Source organism: Mus pahari, chromosome 16 (assembly GCF_900095145.1).
Source record: "Mus pahari chromosome 16, PAHARI_EIJ_v1.1, whole genome shotgun sequence".
NCBI classification, from domain to species: Eukaryota; Metazoa; Chordata; class Mammalia; order Rodentia; family Muridae; genus Mus; species Mus pahari.
Genome location: NC_034605.1, coordinates 52577571 through 52589544, shown reverse-complemented (window position 1 = coordinate 52589544; position 11974 = coordinate 52577571). Strand labels below are relative to the sequence as shown.

Genomic DNA, 11974 nt, shown 5'->3' with positions numbered 1-11974 from the left:
GGCTCATTACTATCTTGTCCAACCACCTGCATTGACACTGCATCTGCTTTTTTTCTCCGCCTCTAGTGAGGCTTCTGGGAACCTCTTGAACTCTGTGGCCTCTTTAACCTTTTGGAGTTATTTCTTAATGGTGTGTGTGTGTGTGTGTGTGTGTGTGTGTGTGTGTGTGTGTGTGTGTAAGTGTAATTAGTATGTGATGTGTAATGTATAATCAAATTAATAATTAAAGTCAAAATGAAACAAGTTGTGTTTAACAACTGTTGTGTGTTTTTTTTTAAAGACCAGCATATGTTTCATAGAGTGCAGAATGGTACAGTTGTAATATCCAAAATAAATTCAAGACTACCCAGTACCTTCCCCCTTCGAAAAGGACTTTCCAAACTGTACTAGCAGGCCAAGTACAGAGCCAGATAAAGAAGCTGGCTGACCAAACAAATATAAACACATAGTTTTAACAGTTAAAATGATTAAGCTTGCAGCTGCCAGAACAAGATTAACAATTCTCCTGCCCCGCCCCACACTGAATTCTGAGACAAAACAACCAATGCCTAAGGTTATTGGCTGCATAATTGGTCTAGACAGAGGGAAGCCATACTCAACTTAGTGTAGGGAGAAGCTAAGGCTGAAAGTCCAAAGACTGTCCTGTCTCAAGTTGCTTTGGTTTTGTGCTCTCCAGGGAGATAGTACAACCTCTTAGTGGCCTTGAATTTATAGACTTGTCTGTCTCTGGGTGCAGGGATTAAAGGAATATGCCTCCACACCCCCCAAGACATTCTTGTCCGCTTCTCTGTACTGGCACTTCCTATTCAGTGCTGATGGCACTTAGAACTTTGACCCTAAATTGTAGGATTCTCAGAGCAAGCCTTAAACACACCAACTTCTTGTGTGTGTTTTAGCGATGTACCTATGATAGTCACAGGCAGCTTGTTGGGGTCAGTTTCTCTCCCACCATGTTGGTCCCAGGGATCAAAGTTAGATAATCTATCAGTCATATATCTTGCTGGCCTAGAGTGAGACAGTTTTAAAGGTAACCTCTGGTGTCAATGTTTTTGTTTTCTGGGATAGTGGGTGGTACAAAGCTACTCTCTTTCCAGTTTAAAGGGGACATGTGTCCTTTGACACGTTATCCTAGTTAGGAAGGTTTGCTCACCTGGCTATACTACATAATTTTCATGTGATTTATGGCTGGGTTTGACCCACTTTGTCATCTTAATTGTATGTTAGGTAGGGAACCACATTAGAAATATCTTTAAAAAAAATTTTTTTTTGTTTACTTATTATATAAAGTACACTGTAGCTGTCTTCAGACACCCCAGAAGAGGGCATCAGATCTCATTACGGGTGGTTGTGAGCCACCATGTGGTTGCTGGGATTTGAACTCAGAACCTTCAGAAAAGCAGCCGGTGCTCTTAACTGCTGAGCCATCTCTCCAGCCCCAGAAACATCTTAATGTAGAATTTTGGGGGTCATGCTGTTCCAGCTGACCTAGGCTCGGAGCAATCATACCAGCAGTCGGTTGTGTCTGTTATTTAGGTGGTGGCTCCTGGCTGCCTATGTCCCGTATAGTGTCACGCATCAGTGCCAGGAATGTATCCTGGCTCCAGATGACAGATAACGCAAGTGGTTAGTAAAGACACCCAAACTTGCAAACATGCCTTCTTTAGAGGAGGAACCTCCAAAAGCCAAGTGGTGATAGAGAGCTGCAAGGCAGGCAGTCCCAGACGAGCCACAGCCAGCCATACAAGGAGCCCGAGCCACTTGCCAGTTCCCCCAGTCTCTCAGCTGGTGCTGAGGATTCCGAGCCGTACATTTCTTAGTTTTTCGTCGCTTTTACAACTGAGCTTTCCTGGGTCTACCACTTCAGTCACCCACCCATCCATTTTCCAGTTCTCCCGTAGTTTAGCTGTTGTTTCCCATCTCCTCCAACGTGAGCGTTTTGACGGCTGTGGGCCTGCATCATTCAGATGGCTTTTCCAAAGAATCCATTTAATCTGATGGTACCACAGCTACCACACTGTAACGTACACTGAGGCATCTGTGCCAAGGCTGTGAACCTCAAGCTGTTCCCAGACACTGACTATTAAAGGCAGGGCCACCAAACCAGGTTGTCCTTCAAACTGACTTCTGCTAAAAAAAAAAAAAAAAAGCAAACAAACCAAAAACACATCTTTGCCTGATAACTATATGCTTGTAATGACTCTTATAGACTTGTGAGTTAGGAAAGCAGAGTTGAAAGTGAAGGCAAGAAAGCCTCCCAAAAATGTTACAAAACAATTAGAAACCTACTGCCAAAGAAGATGGCTGGAAACCCCAAGAGGCAAACTAAATCCCTCCACTGTCCTAGTCCAGAGGCTTAAGACCAAAACACACACCCCTGGGCAGAGATTTCAGATGCTTCTTAGACATGCAATGCATATACTTATGAGAACTACATCAACAGAGCATCCTTAAAATAAGGCTAAACAAAAAGGTCCATGCTATAAATGAGCCCTAAGGCCTGAGCGAGCTGGCATGAAGACCCAGCTCTGCATAGTGGAACCTTTGAGCGCTAGATGCCCAGTGTCCCTGCTTCCTCCCTTAGCAGCACATTCTTTTCTAGCATTGGTCCTTGTCTCTGCTATGTCCGCACCTCTGCACCCCAGCATGGCTGCACAGCACCCCAGGCTTTTCTGGATCGTTTTCCCCCTGTCCGACCACGAGAGTGTGTGTGAAGTCTCTGTAACATCTGTTCCTGCTGATACCCATTATGTCTCCTCCAGTGACAACAGGTACAACCATCTCATTTTGTCTTGGCAGCTGCTTCGTTGAGGACCCAGAATTTTGAGAAGAGGTAATATTTGATGTTCAATTCACTGTCTTAATATGTCGACGTGGTTAAGTTTAGTCTTTCAAAGATTACAGATTTCAAGTTTCATTAAACTATGGGAGAATAACTACTTCCAACACAGTATCTAAGAGAGTGTTTACTGTTTTGATTTAATCAAATGTAAAATATTTCATCAAATTACCCAGGAAAATCCAGGTAGCAGAAATATATAACATATCCATTTCTTCACAAGGTCTCAAATCAGTTTTACAAGGCCATATATATATGTATATGTACTATGCCATTTAAACCACTTCCACTTTCTATACTGAAGAACTCCAGTATAGAAATAAGCTTTGTGGTGCTGAGGTAACATTGGGACCCTCCCCCAACATGACTGCATAGGTGTTTAAGGTTAAATGTGAACATGATGTGAGGTCTCCAGTCAGTCAATCCCATTAGAATTGCAGGTTCAAAGCAGCATATTAGACAAGTGCCCAAGGAGATAACTTCACTGAACCTGTGTGTGTGTGTGTGTGTGTGTGTGTGTGTAAGGAGATGGGTAGATTCAAGGCAGACTGACTGAAGGCATACTGATAGCTGTTAGCCATCTGCAGTTGTTGGCAAGACAGAAACATATACAGTCTTCATATTCAAAGTCTTCATTGGGATATCTTCTGTAATTTCTAGAAGAAAAAATTTTCAAAAAGTCAATATTCTATATATTATGAGTAAACATATAAAAAAATGTTAACTGCCTTTCTTGAGCCCCATTCTAAGACCACTTTGACTTCTGTCCTAGCATCTAGGGGGGAATCTTTTAAACTCTTGGCATGTCCTGATAGGTGTGTCTGTGGCTTACAGTACAGCTTTGATTACATATTATCTTATGTTAGTGAGGTGATCCAGGGCAGGGAGCTGCGATGTGTGTGGACTGGTTGGTGAGCTGTGAGACACAGACCAACCATGCAGGCATTGAATTAATTGAGCCTACATATTAATCCTCAAGAAAGTTCTGGGTCCCGAGTTGCACCAAGCTTCCCTGGGTGGTAATACCATGTGATTACACTCGCGGGGGTAGGAGGCGGTAACACTGGCCACTCCTCCATGAGGAAAGGATGACTTGAATCCCGAGTGACCTCCCATTTTGCCTCCACAGCTCTTCCTCTGGTCAGCTCTGGTTGGTATAATAACCAATTTGTGAGTATGGTACCTGTTAGTGACTCTGTCAATCTGAGGGTGGTTTGAGGAAATGCCTGAGGTTGTGTTGGCATCAGAAGTGGTGATGGCAGCACACAGACACCGCCCCCCACGCCCGCATCATACATATAATAAACTTAGGAATAGCACAGTCAGGCTGCAGAGCATCAGAGACAAGGGGAAACCCCAAAAGAAGCAAAATCTGAAAGAACATCTTACACAAAAGTAAGAAAGAGGGATCAGCCCGAAATAGAGAGGCATACTCGAGAGACCTTGAGAAACATGCCAACTCTTGTTCTAGATCTTTGGGTGTTCTGTGGGAGATGCACGTGGCATGCTTAGACTGAAAAGGGATGGGATCGGCTGGACTCGGCATGCTTAGACTGAAAAGGGATGGGATCGGCTGGACTATCAGCTAAAAGTTTCCAATCAGATTTGATTCTTGAAGAGACTGGTTTTAAATTTAAAGTCATTAAATATAGAAGTACTTTACCTAGAAGTTTAAATGTTCATGTTATTTGTAAAGAAATGAAATCTTATCCCCACGTTAACTTAAGTTCTGTGGGACCAGGAGTTCTTCCTGTCTTGCAGGCACTCTACACTCAGCTACACTTCTCTGTTAGGTTACTGTTATTTTTAACGATATTATGGTTAACTTCTCAAGAAACTGCAAAAACGAACAAAACAAGACAAATACTCAAAACTTCTTTTTCCCAGTTACTGGCACCACTGACACCTTTCAGAGACAGTCACAGCCGCCTCACCTTGTGTTTGAGTCTCATTCAGGAACAGCCTTAGCCTCCTGCTCCGCAGTCCAAACACCTTGGCTGCTTCATGCACAAGCCCTTGGTGGGTGAGGCCGTTCTGTCCGAGTGGGTTTTCAAGCAGGAGGGTGCCCACAGTTCCTGTTAAACATTCTAGGGAAAAAGAAGAAAGTGGGTTATTCCCAAGAACTCATATTCCAACACCAGTGGCAACTTCAGACAGCACCAACCTGCAATGAGGAAGGTTGTGAAGTGGGTGCAGGAGCTTAAGCTGGAGGCACAAGATGTACAGAGGTAATCTTCATAGAGGTGAGGGAGAGGGGGATGGAGAGAAACTGACACATGACAGCCAGCTGCTGGGGAATTGATCTTCACTGCACACTCAGGTGAAGAAACAAGGATTCTAGCAGAAATGTGCACAAGGAGGATCCTGAAATGTTAGGATCCTGAAATTTAGGGAAAGAAAGGCAGCAATGGTGCCTGTGGGGAGAGCCTGGAGGTGTCCAACTTTTCAGGACAGATTCTAAGAAACGAACATAAGTTCACACTGCTTGATCAATAGTTCAGGCACGTCAGTTCATGAAGATGTAATTTCCACCTTCAAGGGTATTTCTGTTTTCTGATTGTCAAAATGATGGTGGTCTTTCTACAGAAACATACCAAAAATCCAAGACAACGAAAACAAACAAGTGTACGCTGTGAGGCAGCATGGGACTCAATGGTGTTTGTTCATTAATATGGAGAGGTGAGGTCTCACTTCACAGCCCAGGCTGGCCTCTGTCCCCGAGTGCTGGGACTGCAGGTGAGCTTGCGACACCATGCCTGGCTGGTGTCTGTATGTTGAAGTTGACTTGAAGATTTGAAGGCTAGGTCAGGGAGTAGAGCCTGGGAGGAGCCTGATGTCCAGCGCTCCAAGAGCAGAGTGCAAAGGATGCGCTCACCTTGTGGCTCTGCGTTCAGGAGCTGCAGGTTGATGTACTGACACAGCAGGGTGCTGGGGCTGCTGACGGGAGATGGGGATGCTCCTGCAGTCACACACAGCGTCCTCCCACTGAGGCTCAGCAAGTCAGTTTGGTTCTGTATTTCTAAAGGAAGCAATTCTGAAGTCACTTGTTTTTTCCTGATTTTCTGGCACTCGCTTCCAACACCACTACCATCCATCCTCACTGCTGCTTTCTGTTCAGTTTACCAAAGGGGACTGCTTCTCCTACCAAGCCAGGCTTTAATGAGACCACAGAGCCTTTTTGGTAGATGACATTGAACCCAGGACTTTCCGCATGCTAAGCGCACCTCTACCTCCAGCTCTGCAGAGACAGCAGATTAAATTCATTAAAGGCAGAGGCAGGTGACTCTGTGAGTTCCAGGTCAGCCTGGTCTAGAGAGAAAGTGAACATTCTAAAACAGATAGGGCTACATAAAGAAACCCTGTCTTGGGGGGAAAAAATCTAGACAAACACGTAATCTGAGTGATGTAAAATAAACAGTAAAATTTTCATCATTTAGCTTTTGTGTATCTGTGTGTTGGGCGAGGGGTGCTGGGGACCAGTCCCATGGCCTTGTGCATGCTGGGTAAGTGCTGCACCACTGGTTAAACCCCAACACCTGTAACTTAAAATTCAATGGAAATTGTTTTTCTTCTTTCAGTATTTTCCTTGTATATTATGGCTCCTCTTAAAATTGTCATCCTCTCTTATGATAATCTTAAATTTTACCATGAAAAACTATTTAAAAAACGATTAATAGTCAGCAAACATATTTTAATTCGTTTTAGTGTCTGAGCTTGTGTGAAGGTGTGAGTTGTGTGTGTGTGGCCCTCAGGCTGACATTAGGTGTCTCTCTCAATTGCTTTCCACTTCTTTTATTTTTAACTGCTATCTGCTGAGCCACCTCGCTGGCCTCGCTTCATTCTCATTGGTTGGGCTAGTGGCCTGTGAAGCACCCCGGATCCTACCGCCTCACGGGAGACCCTGGGATCTCGTGTGTGCCGTGCCACTAACACAGCTTGAGAGGTGGATGCTGGAAATCTGAACCCTGCCCATCACATAAGAGCTTTACAGCCTGAGCCGCCTCCCCGACCCACGTTGTTATTCTTTAAAAGTGGACCCCAGGTCTGGACTCAGTAAGGCTCAGGAACTGTCTGATAACCTCACAGCTCAGCAGGGAGGGCTGAGTCCTGATCTGTCTCATGGCTAACAGGGACAGGGAGGATGAAGGCTTCCTGTAAGTCCCAGGTTTCAGCCATACCACAGAGAAGGGCATAGGAGAGACGCAGCAGGCAGACACTGCTAAAGAGCCTGCTGCCTCCGAGTCTGGAGAAGACGACGGCTCTGCCAAACAGCAGACACCAAATGAAGACCACCGAGCCTCCTCGAGCAGATGACAAGATGTCCTCTAGCTCTCCACATACCTTTTTCACCGTGGAAGACTGACAGCTTTGCGTTGTTAACACCAAACACGCTGGTAACAACAGTCTTCAGCTTCATAAGGTTCAGCTGATTGTCACCTTTCGGGTTCTCCAGGAGCAGCACCCCACCTGGAAGGCCACAAAAAGAAGAGCTTACTTACTGAAGTCAAACTTGAGAGAAAATATTAAGCTTGGAAGTTAAGCGATGTAAAGGGGTTTCCAACCCTCACACAACCAAATACCTCTTTCCCACTTACAGGGGGTTTGCCTTGGCAAACCTCAGTGGGCCAAGGGGTAAAACTACCAAGCCATCTGCCCTCATCCTTTGCCAAGACACAAACTTTTATATTTACAATGCTTTATTTTGAACTTTGAATCACCTTAGCTGGAACAGATGTGTTAGGTGTCACTATTATCTGTTTTAGCTGACTCTGATGTCACACTGACAGGGAAAGGGTGGCACTATGTAGTTATCCCCAGAAGGGAATGGCTAGGATAGGGTTCTCTATCAGCCTGCATGACATCAAGATGAGGACTTCTGGCCGGGGGAGCTAGGGAAAAGTTCTTACTCTCTGCTAGGCTGCCGCCAATCCCTCTCTAATCAGAAACACAACACCACTTTATTGCTCAAAATGAGTTCCAAGTTGACACTCGTGTGGTATCTAACCTCACTACTGCCATGCAGTCATGAGTGGGTCACCTGCTTTGTTACACTCTCCTCGAATTAGTGGGCAGAAGGGCTTGAACCCTTGAGTCCTAATGAAACACGGTCTCTGCTCCTCTACGGTAACTGTGGGGATTAAACATCCCGAGCCTAGCTTCGCTGTTTTGGCCTTGCTGTGGGTATTGGTGGAGTAATAGTTGCTGGGTTTTCTTTCCTGCTGGGCTTGGGTGGAAGAGAACAAATACTGTCTACTAACTCTACCTTGCTAAGTTGCTCCTGTCCCGATCTATTCTCCAGAGGAAGGAGGACTGGTTAAGTGAAGTAAATCCAGATCAGAGGAACCGCCCGCCCACTGCTCTCACTTAGCTTCACGGTTCCTCACTGACTACTCTTCCCTCTACTGAGAAGATGTTTGCTTTTGCACAGACTACTCAGGGTGTTAGGTGGTCTCAGCAGGACAAACACAGAAAAGCAATGTTGACTCCAACGCGCACATCCAGTAGTCCATTATCCATTATGTAAAGGACTCACTTGAGTGACAAGAGGAAAGTTACCTAATTTTACCAATTCTCTTATGACTGCTTTAAAGATTGTTACAGAACTAACTAGCAAAGGGAGACAATAGTAGAAGACACTCGTAATCCCAACTCCAGCCAGAGGCAAGAGGATGGTGAGCCCAACACTAAGGCACAGAGCAAGACCACATCTCAAGAGCACACGAGCAACTAAACTAAGCCACGCCAGCACAGTTCACCTGCACTTACCTTGCTCGGTGCCGTTGGCACAGATGTTAAGGTTCACATAAGCACAAGCAGGGCCAGGCACACACGATCCTCTGGTGAGCGTGATTTCCAGCTCTGATCCCTTTAACTGAGTGGAGAGAGTGTGATAAGCAACGGTGTGGTTGTGCTGCGCCCCACGGAAAGGCACGCACAAACGCTCAGGCACAAACTCAACCTCCTCGCCAGCTCTGAGAGCTACTGTATTCTAGTTACATGATGCATGCTTGTTCTTCACAAGTCCACACAGTAAGCAATATGTAAGACGGAGAACGAAACAATAATGTGACCTTTTCACCTGAGAAGACAACTGACACTTTTAGCCCTTTCTTATCTATCCTGTTGTTAGTAATAAGGAGAAAAATGATCGAATAGCAGCATTTAAAAGTACTATGTGTAAAGAAGCCATGAATTTGAAAGAGAGCAGGAATGGATGGGCATAGAGGAGGGTTTGGAAGGAGGAAAAGGAGGGCGAAATGAAGAAATTATATTAATCTCAAAAGGGTAAAATGATTTTTTTTAAGTACTGTCCATAACAGAAAATTCTACCAACTATGCAGCACACTATTAACAAGCTCAATAATTATGTCAATTGTCACTTATTTTTAATGAAAATTATCAGAATCCAAAGCATCCTCTCTTCTCATTTAGACAAAAATGGGTCAGCACAGCTATTTCCCCACCCCGGCTGCCTTCTGTGAGAGAACCGCCATGAGAAAGCTTCTGCTGCCTTCCTTCCCCCCCCTCCTCCTTCCCCTCCCCTCCCCCTTCCCCTCCCCCTCCTCCGGATTTCCTCTCAGAGCCTACTGAGGACTCGCAGAAGAGTGTTTCAGTCCACACTTATCTCTGCTGCAGGCTTCATGGTGACAGGATCTGGGGTCACCTCTGGGCACACTGAGAGACTATCTTGTGGGAGGCCTCACCCTAGAGGCAGCAGCACTCCTGGTTTCCGTGCACACAAAGTGGAAAGCTACCTGAGTCTGCTCGGCCAGAGCTCTCCTGTTCTGGCTGTGGATATAATGCAAGCAGCTGCCCTAAACTCCTGCCCTTCTCCTCCATAATAGACCTCTACTTGAATTGGAAATTATTTTTGTCAGAATATTATATCATGGCAACAGAAAAAAATAAGATAATAGCTGGAATTCACCAAGAGTTACTATATAAATATAAAGCAAAATCCAATATAGGACATCAGTATTTCTACACAACTCAGAACTCACCTGTGTTTGCTCTTGAATGAGGATATTATCTGATGTTGGAACTGGATATGGCTTCAAGGGAGCTTTGATAGTGGCAAATATGAAGTCGGTGTGGCTTTCAATGACATTATTCAAGTATCTTCCTTCAGATTTTGCATTATAGTAAACTGTTATTTCATCCGTTGGAACCAGATTGCACTAAAATAGCACACAGGAAAAACTTACAAGAGACGTGCATTTGTTCACCAAACTAAAGGTCCTGCTGAATGAGAGCAAGTGTGTGCTGAGCTGTCCTTCTCTTGAGGACACGTGTGCAACTGGCATCCGTTCTTCTATGTTCCTTTGCCCACTTCTGACGGGGCAGCAGGCAGTGTTTTCCTAGTGCATCCAGCCCCTCATGAGTGCTGAGATAAAAGCTCTGCAGAGCCCTGAACCAGGACAAGAGGGCCTGCCACCTGCTGCCCTGTCCTCCTCAGATGTGACCCGTGTGCCCTGAGGCCCCGTTCAGGGAGGAGCACCCATGCCGCTCGCTCTCCTGTTCAGCACGGTCCCTAGGAGTAAGCCTTCTGACTCTCAGACCTAGGAGACTCAGTGATGCCTTTTCCTGCAGGTCACGGCTGCACGCACCTTGTTCACTGTCTTAAGGAAAATCACCTCAGTCTATACAGATGCAGCGATTTCTCGCCTCAGCTAGGAGCCCTCCAAACTGACTTGGATACACTCTATCATCTCTGGTTACCCTCTGTAGCAGCAGAGAATGACCTTTCTGGAAGATAATTCTGTAGAAGCCTTGTGGAAGCCCAAGGGAATGGAAGAATGATGGATAGGCTAAAGCCCATGGTCAGAGAAAGTGAGCGATACCAGGCCAGGGAGTGGGTAGAGAAGGAGGGAGGGGCCTGACTTCCCTGCTGAGTATAATCAGAGGGACCACGGATTAATGAATCATTACCACCAAGGTAACTATGGTTTATACTGCCTGCCTCGTCTCTCTTCCCCAACATTCTAAATAAATCCAGTACAAACCCAAAGCCAGAGCATAGCCCGGAAGAAACCGACTGACCTTCTTGCGAAGCTTCTGAATGCGATTGATGACTTCCCGAGCCATGCCCTCATCCACCATCGACTGGTCAGGTGTGACATCTAAGAGAACTAGAGCCTGCAGAAAGAACAGAGCGCGTGGCAGTGGAGTAAGATCAGGTCCTCCTAACTCACTCGGTGAACTGCAGCTACGGCTGGCAGGTGGGACAGAGACAGGCGAGAGATTGATCCCTGGAACCGACGTGGTGGGAGGGGAAAACTGAGTCCTGCCATTTGTCCTCTGACCTACACACACACACACATTTGAGACTAAGACATACATGTTTAAAATAGACAAGGTCTTTAAAAAAGGTCGTTCTGGCCGCAGAGATGGCTCAGCACACGGTGATCTTGCAGGACTCGGGCTGAGTTTCCAGGACCCCCCATGGAGGCTCACAACCTTCCATGTGTTTTCTAGGGTTAATTTTTGTGCAACCCAGTAACTAGGGCAATAATGCACAAGAACAAATCACGAAATGCTCACTTAAGCATCTGATAAACAAACGCAAGGGTAAGGGTCCACACAGAAGGTTGAGAGCAGCTCAACAGGGAACTGACCCATGCGAGGCGTGTTAAAAATACGCGCCCACCTTCTCGTCTGTGGGTGAAGAATATTCTAGGAGGCTGGAGACGTTGTCTCAGGCCTGCAATCCCCACACTCCCCAGAGGGGGAAGGAGGAGTTCCAGGACATTCTCAGCCACACAATGAGTCCAAGGCCAGGGAGCACTACATGACCTTGTCTCAAAAACACCAATCAATCAATCAACCCATCCATCAATCAATCAACCAACCAGTACAGAATAAACTTTGAGGGAACACAAAAACACCTGAGCATCAGAGTGTGCTTCAAACTGCGCAGTCCCTCCTGTGGCCTGGTCAAAGGTGTACATGAGGCGAATGTCTTCTTCATGCAGTTCGTGGCCTTCCACAATAATGCTCCCTGTGGGAAAGGCAGACTGTCGGCATACCGTGCCCTCTCTCTGATGACCCTGGCATTTTGCTGCCTAGCAAGGGTTGGTGTAAGTGAAATGAGAGGTAGTGTGAGGTGCCGGGTACTGTAGGTCTGTCTGGGGCAAGCAG

At 45.9% G+C, this 11974-nt stretch overlaps 1 protein-coding gene across 1 annotated transcript in view; it reads right to left on the bottom strand.

Annotated features, from left to right (window-relative positions):
• Positions 1–2948: 2948 nt before the first annotated feature.
• Positions 2949–11974, bottom strand: part of Iars (isoleucyl-tRNA synthetase) — a 46585-nt gene continuing 37559 nt past the window's right edge. The window contains exons 27-34 of the mRNA XM_021215643.2: positions 11722–11834; positions 10877–10972; positions 9838–10014; positions 8603–8708; positions 7178–7303; positions 5712–5855; positions 4771–4923; positions 2949–3492 (exon numbers count right to left, since the gene is read on the bottom strand). Coding sequence (XP_021071302.1) covers positions 3410–3492; positions 4771–4923; positions 5712–5855; positions 7178–7303; positions 8603–8708; positions 9838–10014; positions 10877–10972; positions 11722–11834 — 998 coding nt within the window. The 3' untranslated portion in view covers positions 2949–3409. The remainder of the gene's footprint in view (positions 3493–4770; positions 4924–5711; positions 5856–7177; positions 7304–8602; positions 8709–9837; positions 10015–10876; positions 10973–11721; positions 11835–11974) is intronic.